The sequence below is a fragment of the Thamnophis sirtalis genome, unplaced genomic scaffold, assembly GCF_051295495.1.
Source record: "Thamnophis sirtalis isolate CommonGarterSnake01/CBP01778 unplaced genomic scaffold, rThaSir2_p1.2 scaffold_1, whole genome shotgun sequence".
NCBI classification, from domain to species: Eukaryota; Metazoa; Chordata; class Lepidosauria; order Squamata; family Natricidae; genus Thamnophis; species Thamnophis sirtalis.
In genome coordinates this window covers 174,551,592-174,576,675 of record NW_028261381.1, presented here as the reverse complement: position 1 = coordinate 174,576,675, position 25,084 = coordinate 174,551,592, and the positions used below count along the sequence as shown (strand labels likewise).

General features: G+C 45.8%; 1 protein-coding gene and 2 non-coding genes across 3 annotated transcripts in view; 1 reads left to right on the top strand and 2 right to left on the bottom strand.

The window, feature by feature from the left end:
- Nucleotides 1-16,656, bottom strand: part of DPP9 (dipeptidyl peptidase 9) — a 51,245-nt gene extending 34,589 nt beyond the window's left edge. The window contains 7 exon segments of the mRNA XM_087703339.1: nt 2,175-2,288; nt 6,104-6,272; nt 7,822-7,995; nt 9,444-9,556; nt 10,813-11,069; nt 13,659-13,748; nt 16,518-16,656. Of these exon segments, the coding sequence (XP_087559465.1) occupies nt 2,175-2,288; nt 6,104-6,272; nt 7,822-7,995; nt 9,444-9,556; nt 10,813-11,069; nt 13,659-13,714 (883 nt within the window). The 5' untranslated portion in view covers nt 13,715-13,748; nt 16,518-16,656.
- A 1,258-nt stretch (nt 16,657-17,914) lies between these two features.
- On the top strand, nt 17,915-17,986 carry TRNAG-UCC (transfer RNA glycine (anticodon UCC)). The gene has a single exon. It is a non-coding gene; the product is annotated as a tRNA-Gly (tRNA).
- Nucleotides 17,987-18,403: 417 nt separating this feature from the next.
- TRNAV-CAC (transfer RNA valine (anticodon CAC)) lies at nt 18,404-18,476 on the bottom strand. Its single transcript has one exon. It is a non-coding gene; the product is annotated as a tRNA-Val (tRNA).
- Between the last annotated feature and the right edge of the window lie 6,608 nt (nt 18,477-25,084).

Below are 25,084 nucleotides of genomic sequence, written 5' to 3'. Positions count from 1 at the left end.
CGAGCAGGGCGCAGAGAGACTGGTTGGCCACCAGGTGGTGCCTGAGGCTTGGATCAGTGGGGAGGAGACAAGAGAGAGTGATCCAGAAACCACCTGTGAGTTGTTCCGGGATGCACGCCGTCGAAGGGCTACTCAGCGTCAAGAACAACTACGTAATTACAGGAGGTAATTACGCCCAGCTGATGGTCATTAAGCTCCTCTCCCAGACTATAAAAGAGACTGCTTGTGCCACGCCCTTCTTGCAGAAGTCAACGTTTGACTAAAGAGAAACTAACTTGGCAGGCTGGATTGCTGCCAGAGTTTGTTTACACTGCTGCCACGGTTTGTTGGACTTGCTGCCAAGGTCCTTATCTGTTTGTTTATTTGGCTTTCAGCCACTGAGAGTCTGGTCTTGTTATTAAAAGACATTCCATTTTACGCTTTTCTCGGCTTTTGTTACTGGACGGAGGAGGGGGTCAGAACACACGGCCATATACATATTCTGTATATATACATTTATGTACATAATGTGTGTCTCACAGATACACAAGATGTATATACATCTTGTACACACCCACATATCAATACACATACACAGACAGACAGTATATCACAGAACACACATTTTGTACATATTTAAGTATATCTTTTCGTGCAACCACACTGAAGAAATGACACTTGGCTCCAATGTAAAGTAGTGATTATACAGCTTGTGTAACAGTGTAAATGTGCTGTCCCCTCAAAATAACGCAACCATTAATGTCTAAACTGCTGGCAACAAAGGTGAATACACCCCGAAGTGATACTGTCCAAATGGGGCCCAGGTAGACTTTTTCCTCCCCATGGTGTCATGTGACTCATTAGGTGTCACAAGGTCTCAGGGGGGAAAGGGGAGCAGGTGTGTTAAATTTGGTGTTATCGCTCTCATTCTGGAAGTTCAACATGGCACTGAACTCTCTGAGGATCTGAAAAAAGGAATTGTCGCTCTCCATAAAGATGGCCTAGGCCAGTGATGGCGAATCTTTTTCTTACGGCATGCCAAAATTGCACCCGCAGCCCTATCGCATACACATGCGTACCCACTCAGTCTCCTCCCCCCACATGCCCATGTGACCCCCCCCCTCTCCCCAGCAATGCGTGCATGAGCCCTCCCCAGGCTCCGGAGGCTTTGCTGAAGCCTGGGGAAGACGAAAATGGCCTCTCCGGAAGCCAGAAATGGATCATTTCCGAACTTCCATGGGGCTGTTTTTTGCCCTCCCCAGCCTCTGGAGGATTCGCTGAAGCTCGGGGAGGGCAAAAAAAAGTGATTTTCCCTGGCTCTCCGGAAGGGCAAAAAATCAGCTGGCCAGCTGACATGCCGGTAAATATGGCTCCAGGTGCCACCTGTAGCACATGTGTCATAGGTTCCCCATCACGGGTCTAGCCTACAAGAAGATTGCCAAGACCCTGAAACTGAGCTGCCGCACGGTGGCCAAGACCATACAGTGACTGAACAGGACAGGTTCCCCTTAGAAGAGGCCTCGCCACGGTTGACCAAAAAAGTTGTGTGCCCGTGCTCAGCGTCATATCCAGAGGTTGGCTTTGGGAAATAAGACGCATTGTCATGCCTGCAAGCCATCTTTTCTTTTGGACTTCAAGCCTGCTACACTTTCTACTGTCTAATTTCTATTGTGGGAAAATGGGGGGGATTATCACGGAGTTGGGTGATATGTAGCCATAACGACGTTCTTTTTAGAAACTCAAGGTCATCTTTGTCTCTGCACTTGGCCGGAACTGGATGGGTGGACTCTGTTTTTGTGGCGATGGGAGATTGGACCATGTGATGGACTTGTGGGTGTGGGGGGCAGGATCTTGAACTTTCAACTGGGTGGGGAAAACCGGGAAGCTTTCAGATTCGGGTTTTCCCAGATGTGACAACGTGGCTGTCTTAATAAATCGGAACTTTGAGGAATCCTTTAACTCGGACTCTGATTTAATTTCGGATGCTGTTTGGAAGTCTGACATGCCTGAGTACTGCCAGCATTGTTGCAGAGGTTGAAGGGGTGGGGGGATAAAGCCTCATTGCAATCTTGAACTGTCACTAAACAAACTGTTCTAAGTTGAGGAATACTGTACAGCCCTACCAGATAGTTTTGAGAGTGTTGTGGAGATCATTCAGACCTTAATTCCGTGCCAAGAAGGCCTGGCCCACATACCTTCTTGGGAAGACGCTGGACACCACCAATACCCCGTAAAGCGGTCAAATTCTTCCTGGATGACGAAAGTGGCCACACCGGCTGACTTGGGATCATCTAGCACACTGGATAAACCTGGGGGGGTAAAAATTGTGAGGCTCCTTATGTCAAGTGTCTTCAAACCCTCGACTAAGTTAAACTACCCAAAAATATACCGTATTTAGCAATAGCAGTTAGACTTATATACCGCTTCATAAGCGGTTTACAGAGTCAGCATATTGCCCCCAACAACAATCCGGGTCCTCATTTTACCCACCTCGGAAGGATGAAAGGCTGAGTCAACCCTGAGCCGGTGAGATTTGAACAGCCGAACTGCAGTCAGCTGAAGTAGCTTGCAGTGCTGCATTTAACCATTGCGCCACCTCGGCTCCTTTCGGAGTATAAAACACACCAAGGTTTTGAAGAGGCAAATTTTTAAAAAAAGTTTTTGCACTCTGTAAACCTCCCAAAAACTTTTGCGAAAACAGCCCCCCCACTTTTTTAAAAAAGGGCATGAATAGCCCTTAGGAGGCTTATAGTGTGTCCTTGGGAATGGGGGGGGGGGGAATGAGCAAACAACGGCCTGCTTTTCACGAAAACAGGCCCATTTTTTGTAAAAAAAAAGGGGGGGAATTAGGAAGCTTCCAGAGTGCTCCTGGGGGCTGGGGGGGGGGCAAAATAGAGCAAAATATGGCCCATTTTTTGCTCATTTCTGCCTTCCCCAGCTCCCAGGAGCACTCTGGAAGCCTCCTAAAGGCTATGCACGGCCATTTTAGTGAAGGGGGTGGAATTTCGGGAGACAAAAAATGCTGCATTCAGTGTATAAGACACACCCAGATTTTCAGCCTCTTTTTTGAGGGAAAAAGGTGCGTCTTATACTCCGAAAAATACGGTAGCTAACTTATACAGGTAGTCCTCAAAAAGTTTCCTCTGATAAGAAAGGCAGCAATTAAGTGAGGTTTGCTCCATTTTAGGACCTTCCTTGGAACAGGTGCTAATGGCATCACTGCAGTTAAGTCAGTGACGCCCTTGTTAAGTGAATCTGGCTTCCCCACTGACTCTGCTGGTCAGAACCCCGGGACACTGCCACCGTCGTAAATATGAGTCGGTTGCCAAGCGTCTGAATTTTCATCAGGCAACCATGGGGATGCTGTGATGGTCGTTAAGTATGAGAAACAGTCCTAAGTCGCTGTTTTCAGTGCTGTTATCTTCAAATGGTCACTAAATGAACTGTCGTAAGTCGAAGACCACCTGTATTTATTCAGAGATTATAGGAGCCCAGGGAAAGAGTGCACCAAAGTTTCCAACTGTGTCTCAGAATCATAGGTAAAGGTTCCCCTCCTACGTATGTGCTAGTCGTTCCCGACTCTAGAGGGCGGTGCTCATCTCCGTTTCAAAGCCGAAGAGCCAGCGCTGTCCGAAGACGTCTCCGTGGTCACGTGGCCGGCATGACTCAACGCCGAAGGCTCACGGAACGCTGTTCCCTTCCCACCAAAGGTGGTCCCTATTTTTCTACTTGCATTTTTTACCTGCTTTCGAACTGCTAGGTTGGCAGAAGCTGGGACAAGTCACGGGAGCTCACTCAGTTATGCAGCGCTAGGGATTCGAACCGCCAAACTACTGACCTTTCTGATTGGCAAGCTTAGCGTCTTAGCCACTGCATCCCTTCTCAGAATCATAAGAATTTGCTATTTAAGCAGCTATTGGGTCATGTCGCGTTGTGGTTTCTCATTCCCAGATTCCCATCGGCTCAGCTTTCTGAGAGTGGGGCCCTGGATTCCACTTTTGGCATAGAGGTCATTTACTCCTGCAGGGCATCTCGGTTGGGAAATAAATCCAGGTTCAGTGTGAACGTTAGCCATGAGGTCCCACCTACAGGTCAGATCAAAGTCTCAAAGGGATACAGGAAGAAGCAAAATTGTCGTCCCCCCCTTTTTTTTTGGAGGGGTGCATGTAAACTGGGTATTTAATTCATACTGCCTCCAGGAAAGTCACATACCTTTACAAACCATGCCTCGGTCTTGGGTCTCGGGCACAGAAAAGCTTCCCCTTCCCCTTTAGCAATCAATCCATTTCTCACAATCTTTCTCTCAATCAATTATACTATAATCTATCCCAGGAGCCGGCAACCTTAAACACTCAAGAGAGCCATTTGGACCAGTTTCCCACAGAACAGAAAACACCGGGGGCCACAAAACCCGTCCCACGCCTGACTATTTCCTGAGCGGCCACAAAATTAGCCTATGTAGAGATGTGATTGTCTCGATGCTACATACTATCATATATGGTGGACTTGTAAAAAGGTAAAAGCATTTTGGATAAAAATACGGTGGATTATGCAAAATGTTCTTAGAAAAAGTTTACCCCTCAGTTATTCTTGTTAGGTATAATTACTGATTGTACAGTTATAGAGACTAACCTGATTTTGCATTTAATAACCGCAGCAAGACTGTTGGTGACGCAATATTGGAAGATCTTTTAAAGATGGACATTAAAAGTAACAAACCTAGCAGAGATGGCTAAAATATCAGCATATCTCAAGGATCACTCAAATGAGAGATATAAACTAGAGTGGAGAAGATGGATTGGCTATACTCAAAATAAATACGGGACTAAGAAATTCCAGATAGTTTATGACTGAAGAAACAAGGAATGATATAATCTGTTTAGAGTTAGCCTAACAAAAGAGGAGTTAAAGCTCAAATGAAAGATGATACTAACTTTTTTAAAGTTTATTTTAGAATATCTTTGTTAAAGATTTATACCCTGTATTGGTTCTGGGAAGTAGAGGAGGGGGGGGAGGTTGGGGGGGGGAGGGTAGGAGGAGGGAGGTAAACATTTGTAAAAGTTTTTTTTTTTCAAAAATTTTCAATTAAAAAAAAAATTAGCCTATGTAGTTCAATTAAAGATTGTGTTTTCTTCTGAAACTTCCTTTCTTGGATTTAACCATGGTTGGCCTAATGGGGGTCGAGGAACTCAATAAATCACATGTTGGCGGATGCCACATATTAGCGGTTGTGGCGCATATTTGAGTGACAGGGAGCCACAGCAGAGGGATGAAAGAGCCACATGTGGCTGCAGAGCCTGATCTCTCCTCTAATTCTTCTATCTATGCATTTCTACACAACCATCTCCACCCATCCAATCAACCATTTATCCATCCGCCTATCTCTGTCTATCCATCCATCTATTCAACCAATCCGGTTTTAATCCCTTTATTACTTAATAAATAACTCAAGTAACAAACATATCTAATATTCCTTCTATCTTCTATTTTCCCCACAACAACAACCTTGTGAGGTGGGTTAGCCTGAGAGAGAGGGACTGGCTCAAAGTCACCTAGCCAGCTTTCATAACTAAGGTGGGACTAGAACTCACCGTCTCCTGGTGATTGGCACAAAGTCACCCACAGAGTTTTCATAACTAAGGTGGGACTAGAACTCACCGTCTCCTGGTGATTGGCCCAAAGTCACCCACAGAGTTTTCATAACTAAGGTGGGACTAGAACTCACCGTCTCCTGGTGATTGGCACAAAGTCACCCACAGAGTTTTCATAACTAAGGTGGGACTAGAACTCACCGTCTCCTGGTGATTGGCCCAAAGTCACCCAGTCGGATTTTATGCCTAAAACAGGACTATAACTCACCGTCTCCTGTTTCTAGTCTGGTGCCCTAACCACTGGACCAAACTGGGACTCTTATATTATGGGTATGTTTCATATTGTTTATTATAAATTGTTGTTAGTTATGTATGGATCTATACACATTTTCTAAATAAATAAAACAATTGCCAGAAAGCTGCAGAGAAACAAGACGCCATCTGGTGTGAACTATTTTTCCTCAGCCACGCACTGAAACCAAAGCCTTGAGTGCGAGGGAACCTCATCCAAGCCAAGGCCTGGGCAAGCATACCTTTCTGGCAGAAAGTTAGGCGCCGTTCTTCTCCCGTCTCGATGTTCGCCACCCACAGGTCGTTGTTGTTGATGAAGGAGAAGAAGGAAGGGTCTGCTGAGCAGATTTTGGGGTCCATCCGGGGCCCCGAGCATTGCGTCTGGATTTCCAGCGGCTTCATAGGAGAGACCTGGAGACGAATAAATTGCCTTTTTAATTGACCATTTATGGCAGAGGGCTTCAAACGTGGCAACTTTTAAGACTTGTGGACTTCAACTCCCAGAATTCTCCAGCCATTCTGGGGGTTGAAGTCCACAAGGCTTAAAGTTGCCAACTTTGGGGACCCCTGATTTATGGAGACTCCTGAACTTACAGCCCTTTGTTTAACAGCTGTTTAAATTGACCAAAAGTGTCTTAAGACTGGTTGCCTTCTCCTGGGAAAAGGATACTGCAAAATCCACATTCCCTCCCCACTCCAGGGGAAGGATACTGCAAAATCCCCATTCCCTCCGCACTCCTGGAGGAAGGATACTGCAAAATCCCCATTCCCACCCCGCTCCTGGGGGGAAGGATACTGCAAAACGCCCATTTCTTCCCCACCCCACCAACCTTCTTTCCAGCTCTGTTCTCCTGTGCAGGGCAACAAAAGAAGACCCAGCCAATCAGCTGGGACTCGAGAAGCAGAGAATAGATGGGGCGGGGCCAGCCAGAGGTGGTATTTACTGGTACTCTGAACTACTCAAAATTTCCACTTCCGGTTCTCCAGAACCTGTCAGAACCTGCTGAATACCACCTCTGCTGCAGCCTCCTTGGAGCAAAAATGGGCCCCAGGGGGCCTTCACCGCATCCTTCCCCCCACCACATACGCATGGCCCCTCACACATGCACAGCAGAGACCTGAAAATCAGCTGGCCAATGGGAGCTGCCCGGGCATGCACTGTGGAGCTGAGGTGGGGTGACGACTCTGGCACCTGCAGAGAGGGCTCTGTGTGCCACCTGCGGCACACATGCCATAGGTTCACCATCTCGGTGTTAGAGCGCCCCCCCTGATCACATGATCAACATTCGGGCACTTTGCAATAAGATTTTCAAGAGCTGTGGTGGTGCAGCAGTTGAAACGCAGCATTGCAGGCTACCTCTGCCGACTGCTAGAAGTTCGATCCTGACCGGCTCAAGGTTGACTCAGCTTTCTGCTCTTCTGGGGTCCGCCTTCCAGATTGTTGGGGGCAAGTAGGCTGACTCTGTAAACTGCTTAGAGACTGTAAAGCACTGGGAAGTGGTATAGTAATCTAGTGCTATTGCTATTCTCTCCCTCCTTCCCTCCCCCTCTTTCCTTCGTTCTCTTTTTTCTCCCTTTTTTTCTTTCTCTCCTGTTCCCATCATCTCTCAATTCCCTTCTCTTTTTTTCCTCCCTCTTCCTTCCTCTCTTTTTCTTTCTCCTTTTCTTTCTTTCTCTTCCTTCCTTCCTTTCTCTTGTAAGAGCCATGATGGCACAGTGGTTAGAATGCAGCATTGCAGGCTAACTCTGCCGACTGCCAGGAGTTCGATCCTGACCAGCTCAAGGTTGACTCAGCTTTCCGCCCTTCCGAGGTGGGTAAAAGGAGGACCCAGATTTTGTTGGGGGCAAATAGGCTTGATTCCGTAAACCGCTTAGAGAGAGGCTGTAAAGCAACGCAAAGCGGTATAAAAGTCTGAGGGTTGTAAGGAAAGGAATATCCTGCCAGGAGGAACAGACTCACCATGAAGCCATTTTGGCCTCCGTCCCGACAGTAGAAGAGGCTGTTGCTGGCCTGGAAGAGGAAAAGGCCGCTCTCTCGGTGGAAGTCGTAGGACGTGATCCCAAAGACCCCGAGGCGCTTCCGTTCCCTCAGTAGCTCTTCCTCTCGGGAGTACATCCCATGGTGGGGAGTGGCCTGGAGCAGAGAGAAAGAACCAACAGGATGAAAGAACTCTTGTGGCCCGCCGGTGGAGCTGGCAGCAGATTTGGACAGTGAGGAGGTTGGGGAGGAACCTGGGCCAGTCCTGGAGTCTGGGGAAGGCTCTGATGAGGGCTCTGTGTCAGAGGCAGAGAGGGGGCCAGGGCCATCTGACAGTTATCAGCTGCCTTCAGAGTCAGACATCAGTGGGGCAGATGAACAGCTGGAGCCTGTTCCCAGTGTGTGCATGCACAGAGTGGTCAGAGGAAGGGAACAGCTAAAGAACAGGGGTCGACTTGGGAGTAAGGCCACAGGTGGATGATGAATGGAAATAAAAGAGGAGCGAAAGGGGAGTGGAGTTTGCAGGAGACAATGAGTTCATTCCTGCATTTTTGCCAAGTATGAAAGATATCGGCCTGGACTCACTCCAAGCCTGATGAAGGTTGGGAATTGTGAACTATCTTGAAAGACTGTGGGAGAGGAAAGACTTTTCTGGAGAGGAATTCACTGTCAATAAAATAAAAGGGGTTTATCGGGACGAGAACTCAGCTTTGTGTTGCTGAGGAAGGCTAGGTCAGAACAGCAACAGAGCCCTGGTGTGGATTCAGAGGGGCCCAAGAAATTAAAGCATTTCCCTTTTAAACAAAGGACATTACAGGCAGTCCTCGCTTCGCGACAGTCCTGTTTAATGTCTTTTCCAAATTGTTGCCTGAGTGAGAGGGAAATAACTGGTGGGATGAAGGAATGGGGCTGTGGTGTATATTCAAAAGGGCCCAACAGATAAATGCATTTCCCTTTAGATGAAGGACAATATAGGTAGCCCTCACTTAACGATGGTCCTGATTAGTGACCATTCCAAGTTACTGTCTGAGTGAGAGGGAAAGAACGGTTGGGACAAAGAAATGTGGGTCTGGTGTGGATTCAGAGGAGCCCAAGCAACAAATGCATTTCCCTTTAAGTAAAGGACAATACAGGTAGTTCTCACTTAACAACAGTCCTATTTAGCAACTGTTCCAAGTTGTTACCTGGGCAAGATCGGAAAGAATCGGTGGGATGAAAAAACAGAGGGCCTCCTGTGAATTTAGGGGGGGAAATGTGTTTTCCTTTAAGTAAAGGACCATACAGGTACTCCTCACTTAACGAGGGTCCTATTTAGCGACCAAAGCTACAAAAGTACATTTCCCACAGTCACGTGATCTCCCTTTGCATACTTGTTAAGCAGCTTCTGCTAAGCAGTCAATGGAGAAGCAGATGTTTCGCTTAATGACCGTGGGAAAAAGTGACCCTCTTAAGTTTGCGACTGTCACGTGATGCCTTGTTTAATGACTATGTTGCTTAGCAATGGAGTTGAGGGTCCCAAAAGTGGACCTTAAGTGAGGACTACCTGTGTCCCAAGTCCTGATTTGGCTGAAACAACCGAGGGCCACCTGCGCAGGTGTGCTCACCTGGAAATGATCCAGCATCTGCTTCCATGACAACAGCAGGAGGGCTTCCTTCCGTACCTTTTTGGGAATCTCCGAGTAGAGGAGAGAATTTTCCCGGCTTCCGTACGGCATTCCTGTTGAGGGAGGACAGATTGGTAGGAGAGAAGCCATTTATTTAAACTCCCAGATGGGAAGTCAATCACTTCTTGACTCTTTGTAATTTCCCTTAAGAGGTTTAAACATTGTAGTTTTTCTACTTAAATTCTGTTGACCAAACAGACACACAATCTCTAAGACTCTGCGTTCTAGTCCCCACTTAGGCATGAAATCCGGCTGGGTGACTTTGGGCCAATCACCAGGAGCAGATGAGTTCTAGTCCCGCTTTAGGCATGAAATCCGGCTGGGTGACTTTGGGCCAATCACCAGGAGCAGGTGAGTTCTAGTCCCGCCTTAGGCATGAAATCTGACTGGGTGACTTTGGGCCAATCACCAGGAGATGGTGAGTTCTTAGGCATGAAAGCCAGCTGGGCGACTTTGGGCCAATTACCAGAAGACGGTGAGTTCTAGTCCCGCCTTACGCATGAAAGCCGGCTGGGCGACTTTGGGCCAATCACCAGGAGACGGTGAGTTGTAGTTCTAGCTCCCAGTTGAAAGCCAACTGAGTGGGCCATCTCTCTCTCAGCCCAACTCACCTCGCATGGCTGTTGTGGGGGAAAAATAGGAGGAAGAGGATGAAACATTAAGCTCACCACCCTTTTATAATTTGCAAAAAATGATAAAAAGAAATAAACAAATAAATAAATGGCGGAGAACAAATAGGCAAGAAATTATTACTGGGAGCCTAATGGCAGCCTGGTCTTAAGAGATTGTTTTTGAAACAGAAAACACACATGTAGGAAATGTATCTAACAATGAAAAATGGAGCGAGGGAGGGAGCGAGGAGAAGAAGGAAAGGAGTGTTGGAGGCAGGAGAGGAAGGAAATGGATAGGGAGAGGAAGGAGTCAAGGAGGAGGAGGAAGGGGAAGAGGAAGGAAGGAGAAGGGGAAGAAGGGAGAGAAGAAAGAAAGATGAGAAAGGATTAATGGGAAGAGGAAGAAAAGGAAAAAAGGAAGGAGAGGAAAGGAGGGTGGGAGGGGAAGGGGAGGAGGGAGGGAGGAAGGGAGAGAGAGAGAATATAAAAAATAAAAAGCTGTCTCCTACATGAATCCAATTTCTCTCCAAAGCTGGCTCAGAATTCTAATCCTTCTGTGGTCCTTGCTCTATGGACCATCTCTCCTTTGGAGAATTAAATGGCCAAATCCAGTCTGAACATCTGGCTGGCTTTGCGACCAACCGTAACAACATCTTTTGGGTGGCTTTTCAGTGCTGCCAGCCTACGTGAGGTCATACCCAGGTAATAGAGCCGATGGGAGTGAGGGCTTGATTCTTCTGTTTTACGGACGAACTGGAAGTCGTGGGGGGCCTTATTCACGATCATTCCCGTGTACTTCCGGCTGCCGTGAATGATGTCACGCAGCCCCTCCCACGAGTGTTTCTCCACCTGGAACTGGGACATGGAGGCGTCCTCCATCTCTACTGCCTCAGCGCTGTCGGACAGAGCGTCCACCGCTGTCATCTTCAGCCTTCCTCCAGAACTGGTCAAGGAACTAGGAGAACAAAAGAGCAAAAAAATAATTGAGAGGACAGGAAGGAGAAGAGAGGAACGGGAGAATCTCCCTTTACAAAACCTTTAGTAAGGCCACACTCGGAATAACCGCATCCAGTTTTGGACACCACGCTACAAAAAAGATGTTGAGACTTTGGAGAAAAAGTGCAACAAAGATGATTAAAGGCCTGGAGACCAAAACATATGAAGAACGGCTGCAGGAATTGGGTTTGGCCAGTCTAGAGAAAAGAAAAACCAGGGGGACATGATAGCAGTATGCCTGTATTTGAGAGGGGGCCACAAAGAAGAGGGCTCATATTACCATATCAAGGAAATCAGGATGAAACAGCCTGGGGACTGAGTGGATAACTGGGTATTACCTGGTGACTAGGGCGTGACCTAAGGAGTTTATCGGACTCAGTCCAATCAACGAGGACGAAGTTAACCCTCCACCCCTCATTTTGGGCTTTGTAGGCCTCCCTGCAGCAAAAACGGGCCAACTGGCTGGCGAGAAGGCCACCAAGCTGGAAAGGTTGGGGACCACTGGTATGAGGGTTTCCTGCCTTGAGCAGGGGGTTGGACTAGAAGACCTCATAGGTGCCCTTCAGCCCTCTGATTCTATGTTCTGACAAAGGAACATCCAACGCACAGGACAGTGAAATCAGTATCGAAGGAAGGAAGGTGTGTCCAAACTTCCCCCTGAAGTTAACTTAAAAAAATAATAATAAACTCAAATCTTCAACTCAAAGTAATCTTCACGGACAGCTATAAAATCCTGTGCTAAGAATTTTCCGTTCCAGACTCCTGGGAGTGCCAGTTTAACATCACCAAGACTTTACATCAACAGCCTTTTTAAAATGCCTCAACAGCTCTGCAAGAAATGTCTAAAAAGGAAGAGTTTGGGTTTTCGTTGTTTTTTAAAATAAAATGTCACGTAAAAAAAAAGCACAGCCTCTGACAATAAGGAAGTATAACCCAAGTAAAGGAACCCAAATTAAAAGGCAGAGGAAATGAGCTCCTATGGATGAAGCCATCTCTTATTTTAAGCATTGTTATTCTTTGAAGGTCAGTTTAAGGGAAAGAGAGAGAGAGAGAGAGAGAGTCATAAATGATCTAACCCCCTGCTGATTAAATATGGCAAACTGCCTTCCTCATTTTCACAGTCAAACCTCACCACATATGCACCAACTAAGTCATCTTGCCCCTTGTGTAGGTGATTACGGGGGACAAAACGGCAAACGTTTTCCAAAGGACACGGGCGTTTTAAAGAGAGTCTACGTGATTTTTGTCTTGGGCTGAGATGTATATAAACGAAGGACTAGATAAAAAACAACAACCACCAAGTTCAGAGAGCATTACGGACCCCACAGCCGGCCTCCACTCTCTTCTAGCACCAATGATGTTACCTGGTAGGGTAATGAGAAGTCTGCAAGAAAACAACCAAGTTCTGCGAATACCAAACGCCCCAAAGGGGGAAATATTAAACAGCATGGAGTCGTGGGTACTCCATGGCTGGATGTTTTCAAGAAAATATTGGAAATGTTTGTCTCAAATGATATAAAGACTTTACAAGCCGAGGTGGCGCAGTGGTTAGGGTGCAGTACTGCAGGCCACTTCAGCTGACTGCTATCTGCAGTTCAGCGGTTCAAATCTCACCGGCTCAAGGTTGACTCAGCCTTCCATCCTTCCGAGGGGGGTGAAATGAGGACCCAGATTGTGTGGGGGCGATATGCTGACTCTGTAAACCGCTTAGAGAGGGCTGAAAGCCCTATGAAGCGGTATATAAGTCTAACTGCTATTGCTATTGCTATTCTATATCTATATCTATAACTGTATCTGTATCTGTCTGTCTGTCTGTCTGTCTGTCTATCTATCTATCTATCAATCATCCATCCATCCATCCATCTATCTATCACCTCTTTGTCTCTCTCTCTCTGGTGGTGCAGTGGTTAGAATGCAGTATTGCAGGCCGACTCTACCCACTGCCAGCAGTTTGAGCCTGACCGGCTCAAGGTTGACTCAGCCTTCCATCCTTCCGAGGTGGGTGAAATGAGGACCCAGACTGTGGGGGCGATATGCTGACTCTGTAAACCGCTTAGAGAGGGCTGAAAGCCCTATGAAGCGGTATATAAGTCTAACTGCTATTGCTATTGCTATCTTGGGCAGAGGGTTGGACTAGAACAGTGTTTCTCAACCTTGGCGACTTTAAGTCCTGTGGACTTCAACTCCCAGAATTCCCCAGCCAGCTGTGCTGGCTGGGGGATTCTGGGAGTTGAAGTCCAATGGACTTAAAGTCGCCAAGGTTGAGAAACACTGGACTAGAAGACCTCCAAGATGCCTTCCAACTCTATGATTCTAGGAAAGCACCCACTTTCCAAATACTAGGGATGCAAAATTACCTGCACAAATGCCCAGCGAGCTTTCTGATTGGAGAGCAAAAAAACCGTCTTTCTTCCATCCCAAAGTAAATATTATGACAGGCAACATGGAACAACCTGCTACAAGCCCGCCGCTGCCTGTTCTTAGGTTGACCCAAGTGGACAATTCCTGCTTCCTCAAAGAGAAAACGTGGCCTCCTAAGGAAAGTTACCTTCTCCAACTTCCTGTGCTTTCGTTTTCCAGCCGAGCCCTCTTTATTTTCTGCATCAACTGCTAAGCGAGCCTTAGACGGGATAAGAAACTGTGTGGAGGAGGGGAAAAAAAAAAAGGAAAATCAGAGTGTAAGAGAGGCCACTAATTAAGCAGTTCATAGCTAAAAGGCGTTTTTGCTTCACCCATAAAACCTGAATCAAAATAACTCCCTTGCGTTAGGAGTGCCCGAGTCATATCTTTCCCCCCTCCCTTCCCAAGCCTTAAGCAAAATTCAACCACCCATTATTGCAATTTTAAAAGGAAAAAAAACACAAAACAATGGCAAGTCATTCCATAAACTGTATGCAATTCATTAAAATCAAATTGTAGGTTTGGGTCCTGTTCCATTCCAGCGTTCTTTGAAGGACAGCCCATGGCCCATAAAGGATTTCGTATTGCAGAATAGCACGCAGCACACCTTTTAAATATTTCAGCAACCCAGAACTAAGGAAAAATTTCCTGGCAGTTAGAACAATGAATAATAAGTAGAACGAAGAACTTCCTCCAGAAGTTGTGAGTATTCCAACCCTGGAAGTTTTTAAGAAGCGATTGGGAGATTGTCCAAAAATGGATTTCCTGCCTGAGCAGAGGGTTGGACTAGAAGACCTCCAAGGTCCCTTCCAACTCTGCCATTCTGTTGTTTTCCCCCCAAACATGACAGGGCAGCGTCAAGGACTGAACTGGAGCGCTTTCTGCATGTTAATTCTGGAATCTGATAGCAATCACCGGAATGAAAGCGAATGGTCTGTGGATTATTTTTTAAGAGGGAATTTAAAAAAAACAACCTCCATTCTGAAAACTGCATATCAGAAGATCTAGCATTTTCTCAATTTTCACGGAAGAGAACAAAAGTGCCCAACCGCATATTATTCAGCTCCTAAATAAATAAATAAAAACACACATGTGGATCACATCCCAAATTGTATGCTGAGGCTGCAAAACGGTGGATAAGGTTTATAACTTTTCTAATTGACATGACTCAGGAATCCCAGGGCGAGCACCTTAACGTTCACCTATCAAAATAAAGATGGCCTCATTGTTGATGCTCTGAGCTTGTGTGGTTATTTTCCAGACCAAAACAAGAGGGCATCAAGGACCCCAACACATCAAGCCAAGCCTTGCTTTAATAAATGAACGTCAATGTAATAGGCCTAGAGTTTTGGGTTGAGATATCTGCAAAACAACAACAACAACAACAACAAAGCTCAGAAAGCATCCAGGACCTCACAGTTCAACTCTGAGTAATATTCTCTCCTCTATTGGTCTAATCTTTTCCATCTCTGGTTTGGTAACATGTTTTAATTCAAATTTAGCCAGAAAGGCCTATCGTAATCAAGGGTCTTCCAACACTGCAGAGACGACTCCCACCTTAATTTTCAAAACTCGCCTTCTGGCCTGGATTCACACACCATGTCCAACCCAGGTTAATCCAATACACCAGACTCTGAAAACACCAAGGACCCTGCAGTCCTTCTCCTCTTCCTCTCTGTAAACCCTCCCCCCTCCCTTCCTTCCAGCATTGATGATGTTACCCAGTTGGGTCATTAAAATGCCTGCAAGAAAACCACCAAGCTCAGAGAGCACCAAGGACCTCACAGTCCTCCTCCTCCCTACAAACCCCACTCCCTCTCAAGACTGATGATGTTACCCAGATGGGTCATGAACCATCTGCAAAAAAACCACCAAGCTCTGAGACATAGAGCTACAAATAAATCTCTTCTACGGATTCATACAGCAGACTTCCCATGCAACAATAAAGAAAATAAATAAAAGACGCCTAAGACTACAGCCAGGTTTCTATTGTTGTTGTTAGTCGCGAAGTCGTATCTGACCCATCACGACACCATGGCATTCCTCCAGGCCTTCCTGTCCTCTACCAGCCTCTGGAGTCCATTTAAGCTCATGCCAACTGCTTCAGTGACTCCATCCAGCCACCTCATTCTCTGCCGTCCCATTCTTCTTTTGCCCTCCATCTTTCCCAGCATGAGGCTCTTCTCCAGTGAATCCTTCTCACTATTCTATTTATATTACACACACACAGACACACACACACCCAAAAAATCCAAAATTCCCCCTCCGCCCATTTTATGTGCATCTAGTGCAGTGGTTCCCAACCTTTTTTTGGGGGGGGGGCATGCCCCACCTAAGCATCTATAAAATCCTGATGCCCCACACACACACACATAATACTTACTTTACTCAAAAAGTGAACTGTAACTCAGTTTTAGAAAGCCTAAAAGGCCATTAAGTTAAACCAAGTGGGTTTAAACAAGTTTCAAATTTCCCCCATTAAAAATCAAATTGTCCCCCTGTGGCCCCCACTTTGGGACCCTCTGGTCTAGTGGAACTCCAAGTGATAAAGCAGGAGGGCAAGCAAAAGCTTCAGGAAAGCAGGAAAACCCAGAGAAAATAGGGAAAATGATCCCATTCCAGGGTGCATTATTCCCCCCCTCCCTCCAAAGGTCCATGTCCCAACCAGAGCCAATAGAGCTGTGTTTCTCCACCTAGGCGGCGTTCAGATGGGGAGGGACTACAACTCCCAGGATTCCCCAGGCAGCAAAGCCCCCCACCCCTCCTCCCTCCAAAGGTCACCTCCCTCCCATCCATGTCCCACCCAGAGCCAATAGAGCTGTGTTTCTCCATCTGGGCTGCTTTCAGATGGGGGGGGGGAGGAGACTGCAACTCCCAGAATTCCCCAAGCAGCTTTGCTGCCTGGGGAATTCTGGGAGTTGCAGTCTCCCCCCCCCACATCTGAAAGCAGCCCAGGTGGAGAAACCCCGCAGAGCTGAGCCAAAGCATGAATGAATCCCTCGCTAACCCTTTTTTCTCACGCTGCAGGGGAGGGCGATCCCAGGCCAGGCCAGCTCCACAGCTCCCCATCACCCCCTGCTTGGATCCCCCAAAACGCCTCCAGGCGCTGCCCGGGCTCGCCTCCTCTCCGGCCCCGGCGCGCGCATCACGTGAGTCCAGGGTCCGAGGGGCGTGGTCACGCTCCCTGGAGGGCGGCCGCAAGATGGCGTGGCCTCGCTCGCCCTCCCCTCCGCGAAGGGCGTGGTCACAAGCCCCGCCCACACCGCCGCACGCGAGCTGCGGCCGTTGCAAAAAACCCCGCCCCCCGCGTCCTCCGCAAGGGGCGTGGCCAAGGCTGTGCGCTCCCTCAAGGGCGGGGCTTCCTCCCCACCAAACCCTCTTACCCGCGAGTCCGGCACTCCCGACGTGGCTTGCCGGCCTCTTATCCGCTGTGGGGAAAAGGGGGGAGGGAGGGGTCGGGAGGTCCCGCGGCGGCGTCACTCCCGCTCCATTGCCTTTCCTGTGGGCTCAGGAGGTCCCGGAAACGGGGGAAGGTGGTGGGGGGAAGGGAAACCGCCGGCCTCTTCGAGCCTCCCACCGTGACCTTTCGCCCGGAAACGGAAGTGGTGTCGGCCTCCTTCGGGATGCTGCGTCATATCGCGAGAAGGACGGGAAAGTGGGTGAGGGGGAGAAGTGAGAGGGAGGGAAATCTAAGTTCCCGCGAGACAGGTAGAGCCAGTGGGGCAGGATATCGCGAGACTTAGGGGGGAAAAGGCGCGGAGTCCCAGTTCGGAGCTTGAGGGGCGGGACCGTTTCATTGAAAATATCAAGGAGGGGGGGGGGATCTTGGAAGAAGCCATTCAGTAAAATTGGGAAAGGGAATAGCATGGCTGAGAGAAAAGGTTTGGAGGTGCGAGGAAATAAAAACAGGAATGAGAATTACAGAATTTTGTCGCTTTTTGACTTTTCACGCTCCGTATCTGGCCGTCCCGTAACTTACTCCTGAGAATTGCAAACGGAAAACCTATAAACGTTATTACAGTTTAGTGTAAAAAAAGGAAAATAAAATAACGGTATAAGTCTGCTTTGGACGGAACGATTCCCGAAAGAGGGGAATGGCGGCGTTGGACCACGTTGCCATGGCAGCGGCCGGCGTTGCCAAGGTAACCAGCGGTGTAGAGCCCGGCACCTGAGGCGGAAGAAACCATTTCCTTAAAAAAGAAGGGACGGAAATTGTGCCTCCCAGAAAAGGAAAATAAACCGACCCAGCCAGAAAGCCGTTTCTCTCTTATCCACTACATTTTTAAAAAAATCTTTCCGATGAATGATATTTAATGCGAAAAAACAATGTATTTACATGATTGGTATCGCCCGTATTAAAGGAAGGTTAGAATGGGACTAAAACGAAACCAAAATCCCGAAGCGGCGTTGGTGGTATAGTGGTTAGCATAGCTGCCTTCCAAGCAGTTGACCCGGGTTCGATTCCCGGCCAACGCAAAGTTGCTTTTACTATTTATTTACCTATTACAAAACAACTTTGCTTATATTTACTATAAAAAAAATATCCCCGGATTGAAGTCAAGCACGTGATTGAAATACTCTGTTGATTCCCTGATTTCCCCTCTCTGCAAGTCCTGGACTCCGTTGTATGCAATCCTGTTCTCCCCCAAGTCCTGCAAAAACCCACACAGGCACCCAACGCCCCGTCCCTTGGCAAGAAATCCCTCTTTATTGGGGCTATAATTTTAATTTTTGTTTCTCTGATTTACACCATGCAAGAGAGAGGCTGACTCGATTAAAGTGACCCATTCATTGAAAAAGGGAGGAAAAGGAAACTTGGAAACCTTTTTAACCCAGTGCAATTCTAAATTGGAACTTCAATGCAAAACAAGAAATACATTAGATAAACAAAAATGTTCCCGCCCGGGATTGAACCGGGGACCTTTCGCGTGTGAGGCGAACGTGATAACCGCTACACTACGGAAACCCTCCTATGAGAAGGCTTTTTATTTTTCCTTCATATTTAATAGTTTGGATATTACTGCAAAAAAAAAACAAAAAGGATTTTTATTCCTATTTCTGAAATGTTCCTGGGTTCTTTTTCTTTCCTTTTTTTCCACTGTGCATCTCTTAAAGCAAAAGTCCTGCTCATAAACTCAGGTTGACTTTAACCCTCCCCTCAATCGGATTCCTGCAGGGATATTTTCCAGGATTTGCTTTCCTGGCCTGTGGATCCCACTGAATGAAATAAAACAAGGGGTGGCCTCAATGTGTAGCCCTTTTCCAGGTACCACAGAATTCCTCAGCCAGAGTGTACTTCGACTCCCAGAATTCTCTGGCCGGGATGGATTTCATCTCCTAGAATTCCTCAGTCAAGGTGGCCTTTGACTCCCAGAATTCCCCCCACCCATGGTGGACTTCCAGAATAGGATAGGATAGAATAGAATAGAACAGAATTGATTGGGAATAGAATAGATTAAGGGATAGGGTAGGATAGGAGGATAGGATAAGGAATAGGATAGGATAGAATAGAACAGAATAGATTGGGAATAAAATAAGGGATAGGATAGGAGGATAGGATAAGGAATAGGATAGGATAGAATAGAACAGAACAAAATAGATTGGGAATAGAATAAGGGATAGGATAGGAGGATAGGATAAGGAATAGGATAGAATAGAACAGAACAAAATAGATTGGGAATAGAATAGAATAAGGGATAGGATAGGAGGATAGGATAAGGGATAGGATAGAACAGAACAGATTGGGAACAGAATAGAATAAGGGATAGGATAGGATAGGAGGATAGGATAAGGAATAGGATAGGATAGAATAGAACAAAACAGAACAGATTGGGAACAGAATAGAATAAGGGATAGGATAGGATAGGAGGATAGGATAAGGAATAGGATAGGATAGAATAGAACAGAACAAAATAGATTGGGAATAGAATAAGGGATAGGATAGGAGGATAGGATAAGGAATAGGATAGAATAGAATAGAACAGAATAGATTGGGAATAGAATAGAATAAGGGATAGGATAGGAGGATAGGATAAGGGATAGGATAGAATAGAACAGAACAGATTGGGAACAGAATAGAATAAGGGATAGGATAGGATAGGAGGATAGGATAAGGAATAGGATAGGATAGAATAGAACAGAACAAAATAGATTGGGAATAGAATAAGGGATAGGATAGGAGGATAGGATAAGGAATAGGATAGAATAGAACAGAACAAAATAGATTGGGAATAGAATAGAATAAGGGATAGGATAGGTGGATAGGATAAGGGATAGGATAGAACAGAACAGATTGGGAACAGAATAGAATAAGGGATAGGATAGGATAGGAGGATAGGATAAGGAATAGGATAGAATAGAACAGAACAGATTGGGAACAGAATAGAATAAGGGATAGGATAGGATAGGAGGATAGGATAAGGAATAGGATAGGATAGAATAGAACAAAACAGAACAGATTGGGAACAGAATAGAATAAGGGATAGCATAAGGAATAGGATAGGATAGGATTGAATTCTTTTATTGGACACACAAGGAATTTGTCTCCAGTGCATAAGCTCTCAGTGTACATAAAAGAAAAGATACATTCGTCAATAATCATAAGGTACAACACTTAGTGATAGTCATAGTTTACTAGGTCATAGGCTACTGTATCATTAGTCAAAGTGGCCTTTGACTCCCCAAATTCCCCGGCTAGGTTGGCCTTTGATTCCCAGAATTCCCCAGTCAAAGTGTCCTTCACTCCCAGACTTTCCCATCCAAGGTGGACTTTGATTCCCAGAATTCCCCAGCCAGAATGTATTCCATCTCCCAGAATTCCCCAGCCAGGATGAATTCCATCTCCCAGAATTCCCCAGCCAGGGTGCATTCGTTCCAGATATTCTCAGTCAAGGAGGCCTTCAACTCCCAGAATTCCCCAGCCAACATGGACTATGAAATGCAAGAAACTGTGGAATTCAATGCCGCCAGATATGACTATAATTCTATCATTTGGGTTTTCCTTGCTGATGTGTTTATACAATTACAATAGTATTTTTTTAGAGTTTGGTTGTACAGATAATCCTCAATTTGCAAGTATTTGTTTAGCAACTGTTCAAAGTTACCACGGCACAGAAAAAAGTGACTCACAAACGGTCCTCACACTTGTGACCGTTGCAGCATTCCCACAGCCCCGGGGTCAAAATTTGGGCACCAGCATGTATTTTCAATGGTTGCAGTGTCCTGAGGTGACGTGATCCCCATTTCTAATTTTCCCAGCCCGCTTCCAGGAAGCCAAGTCAGTGGAAGAAACCAGATTCGCTTAACGACCGTGTGATTTACAAAACAACATCAGTGATTCGCTTAACAACTGTGACAAGAAAGGTTGTAAAATTGGGCATGGCTTACTTAACAAGAGTTTGGCAATGAGAATTCTGCTCAGAAATTAAGGACTATTATTCATAACATTTGCCTTGGATTTTTCTTTCAAAAAAAGTCTTCAATTCAGTGTTTGGTTCGTGCTGGAAAATTTGCCAGCAGAGGTCAGAACCCACACAGATATCAAATTCCATCTTTCTACCCCCATAGAAATTAAACGGTGGCAGAAAGATAAAACGTCAGAAATACCATTTACGCCAGTACTTATTTATACACTCTCTAATCAAAACTTCTCTTTTTAAAAAATGAAACGGAACCAAACATTTTGAAGGATTGTTTTGAAATCCTCCACCTCAATGATAGGAAGTCATTGAAAATTAGGAGTACTAATAACACCGATATTGGCCCAGCCTTTCTAAAAACCACACATTAAAAACGATTTTAAAAACTGTATAACGTTTAAAGTATAGGCAAAGCAACAGAGGTTTAAGCAAATGTTAAATGGCTTAGGTCAATAGTGTAAATCAATCTTGCTAATTTAAAGATGTATGGACTCCAATTCCCAGAATTCCCCACGATCATGCTTTAAGAAAGGTGGACTCCAATTCCCAGAATTCCCCACGATCATGCTTTAAGAAAGGTGGACTCCAATTCCCAGAATTCCCCATCCAGGTTGAGAAACAATACCACTTATGCCCTTCTTTAATGACTTCTAACTAGCAAATTCAGTGGGGAAGCCAGTCAATTTGGTATAATGGTTAAGGCATCAAGCTAGAAAGCAGGAGACTGTGAATTCTAGTCCTGCCTTAGCGGGCGGGGTGACTTTGGGCCAATCACTAGGAGACTGTGAGTTCTAGTCCCGCCTTAGGTATGAAAACCGGCTGGGTGACTTTGGGCCAATCACCAGGAGACCAGGAGTTCTAGTCCTGACTTAACCAAGAAAGCGGGCGGGGTGACTTTGGGCCAATCACTAGGAGACTGTGAGTTGTAGTCCCACTTTAGGCATGAAAACCGGCTGGGTGACTTTGGGCCAATCATTAGGAGACTGTGAGTTCTAACTCCATTTTAGACATGAGTCAGCTGGGTGACTTTGGGCCAATCACCAGGAGACAGGGAGTTCTAGTCTTGTCTTAGATATGAAAGCCATTGAGGCAGTGGTGGGATTCAAATTTTTTACTGCCAGTTCTCTGGTTTAGTGGGCGTGGCGTGGCTTGGTGGGCGTGGCTTGGTGGGCGTGGCAGGGGAAGGATACTGTGAAATCCCCATTTCCTCCCAATCAGCTGGGACTCAGGAGGTACAGACTAGATGGGGCGGGGCCAGCCAGAGGTGTTATTTACCGCTTCTCTGAACTACTCAAATTTCTACTACCGGTTCTCGGGAACTGGTCAGAACCTGCTGAATACCACCTGTGCATTGAGGTGATGTGGGGCCAATCTCTCCCTGTCTTTTTGTTGTGGGGAAAATAGGAGCAGGAAGGCGTGTTGGATCTGTTCAGTGTCTTGAACTATTTGTAAAAATAATAAAGGCAAAATAAAATAGAATAGAACAAAATCCTTTATTGGCCAAGTGTGATTGGACACACATGGAATTTGTCTTTGGTGCAGATGCTCTCAGTGGACATAAAAGGACAAGATACATTCGTCAAGAATCCTAAGGCACAACACTTAATGATAGTCAGAGGGTACAAATAAGCAATCAGGAAACAAGATCAGTATAAATCCTAAGGATACAAGCAAGAAAGTTACAGTCCTGCAGTCATAAGTGGGAGGAGATGGGTGATAGGAACAATGAGAAGACTAATAGTCATAGTAATGTAGCTTTAGTGAATGGTTTGACAGTGGTGAGCGAATTATTTGTTTAGCAGAGGGATGGTGTTCGGGGGGGGGGGGGAACTGTCCTTGTGTCCAGTTGTCTTGGTATGCAGTGCTCTATAGCGTCGTTTTGAGGGTAGGAGTTGAAACAATTTAGGTCCAGGATGCGAGGGGTCTGTAAATATTTTCACAGCCCTCTGTGAATGCAAATTAAAATAACATAAAATAATGAAATAAAATAAAATAATAAAATAATAATGAAATAAATAACAAAATAACAAAATAACAAAATAACAAAATAACAAAATAACAAAATAACAAAATAACAAAATAACAAAATAACAAAATAACAAAATAACAAAGTAACAAAGTAACAAAGTAACAAAGTAACAATAAAGTAATAAAGTAATAAAGTAATAAAGTAATAAAGTAATAAAGTAATAAAGTAATAAAGTAATAAAGTAATAAAGTAATAAAGTAATAAAGTAATAAAGTAATAAAGTAATAATAATAAAGTAATAAAGTAATAAAATAATATAATAATATAATAAAGTAATAAAATAATAATAAAATAAAATAATAATAAAATAAAATAAATAAAATAATAAAATAACAAAATAAAATAACAAAATAAAATAAAATAAAGTAATAAAGTAAAATAATACAACAAAATAAAATTAAAAAATAAAATAAAATAATAAAATAAAATATGTCAAAAAGCAAAACCCTTCTTTTATTACAAGAACGTTGGCCTTGGCATCAAGTGAGCCAAACCCAAATCCCTTTCCAGCGATGCTGGCAGCTTGACGAATCTTTCGAACTCTCCTTTCATGTCCTTCATTCTCCCTAATGAATTCTGCCGGATAGTGAAAAGTTCCTCGTTTCCTTCCAAACGCTCAGGATGATTGGCGCTAGCTGGGTTGAGGCAGCCTCGGGGGTTCGGCTGATTGTGGACGGCCGTCCCCGGAGGCAGAGGCCTCCTCTCTGTCCGTGCCCTCCGCGGACTCCCTCCGATTAGGAGATGCTCCGGGGTTGTCGAAAAGCACAATCTGGAGATGCGAGACTGGGGATCAAAGCGTCCGTTTGTGCCGCGGTCCTTTCCACCGATGTGGCTGCGGTGGCACAGACTTTAATTGGCTTGATTGGATGGTCAGTTGTCTTGCCAGATAGGATTCTCAGTGCTAGGAGTTTGAAGATTCCCTGGGAAGGTTTACACGGGGTTCCAACCCAGGTTTCACAATGATTTTCTTCAATAGACACCCATAGATAATCAGGGTTGGGGTTTAAAATAGTCCTCGACTTATAACCGTCTGTTTAGTGAAGGTTCAGAGTTACAATGGCACTGGAAAAAAAGAAATTTACATCGGTTTTTCCACTTACGGCCGTTTTTCAACCTTACGACCGTTTTTCACCTTTACGACTGTTGCAGCATCCTTGGTGGCCACAGGATCAAAAGGCAGACACTTGGCAACTGAATTGTATTTATGGCGGTTGCAGTATCCCGGGGGGTTACGTGATCTGCTTTTGCGACCTTCGGACAAGCAAGCGAAGTCAACAGCACGAAACCCAGATGGGAGACTTTGACCAGTAACCAGGAAACAGTGAGTTCTAGTGTCATCTTAGCGATGAGAGGCAGCTGAGAGACTTTGGGCCAATCACCAGGAGATGGGGAGTTCTAGTGCTACCTTAGGCATGAAAGCCAGATGGGAGACTTTGTCCAGTCACCAGGAGACGGTGAGTTCTAGTGTCACCTTAGGGATGAAAGGCAGATGGGAGACTTTGAACCAATCACCAGGAGATGGGGAGTTCTAATTCTGCCTTAGCCATGAAAACCAGCTGGGTGACCTTGGCTAGTCACCAGGAGACGGTGAGTTCTAGTCCCACCTTAGCGATGAAAGGCAACTGAGAGACTTTGGGTCAATCACTAGGAGATGGGGAGTTCTAGTCCTGCCTGAGGCATGAAAGCCAGATGGGAGACTTTGGCTAGTCACCAGGAGATGGTGAGTTCTAGTCCCACCTTAGCGATGAAAACCAGCTGGGTGACTTTAGCTAGTCACCAGGAGACGGTGAGTTCTAGTCCCACCTTAGCGATGAAAGGCAGCTGAGAGACTTTGGGTCAATCGCTAGGAGATGGGGAGTTCTAGTCTCACCTTAGCAATGAAAGGCAGCTGAGAGACTTTGGATCAATCACTAGGAGATGGGGAGTTCTAGTCCTGCCTGAGGCATGAAAGCCAGATGGGAGACTTTGGCTAGTCACCAGGAGATGGTGAGTTCTAGTCCCACCTTAGCGATGAAAACCAGCTGGGTGACTTTAGCTAGTCACCAGGAGATGGTGAGTTCTAGTCCCACCTTAGCGATGAAAGGCAGCTGAGAGACTTTGGGTCAATCGCTAGGAGATGGGGAGTTC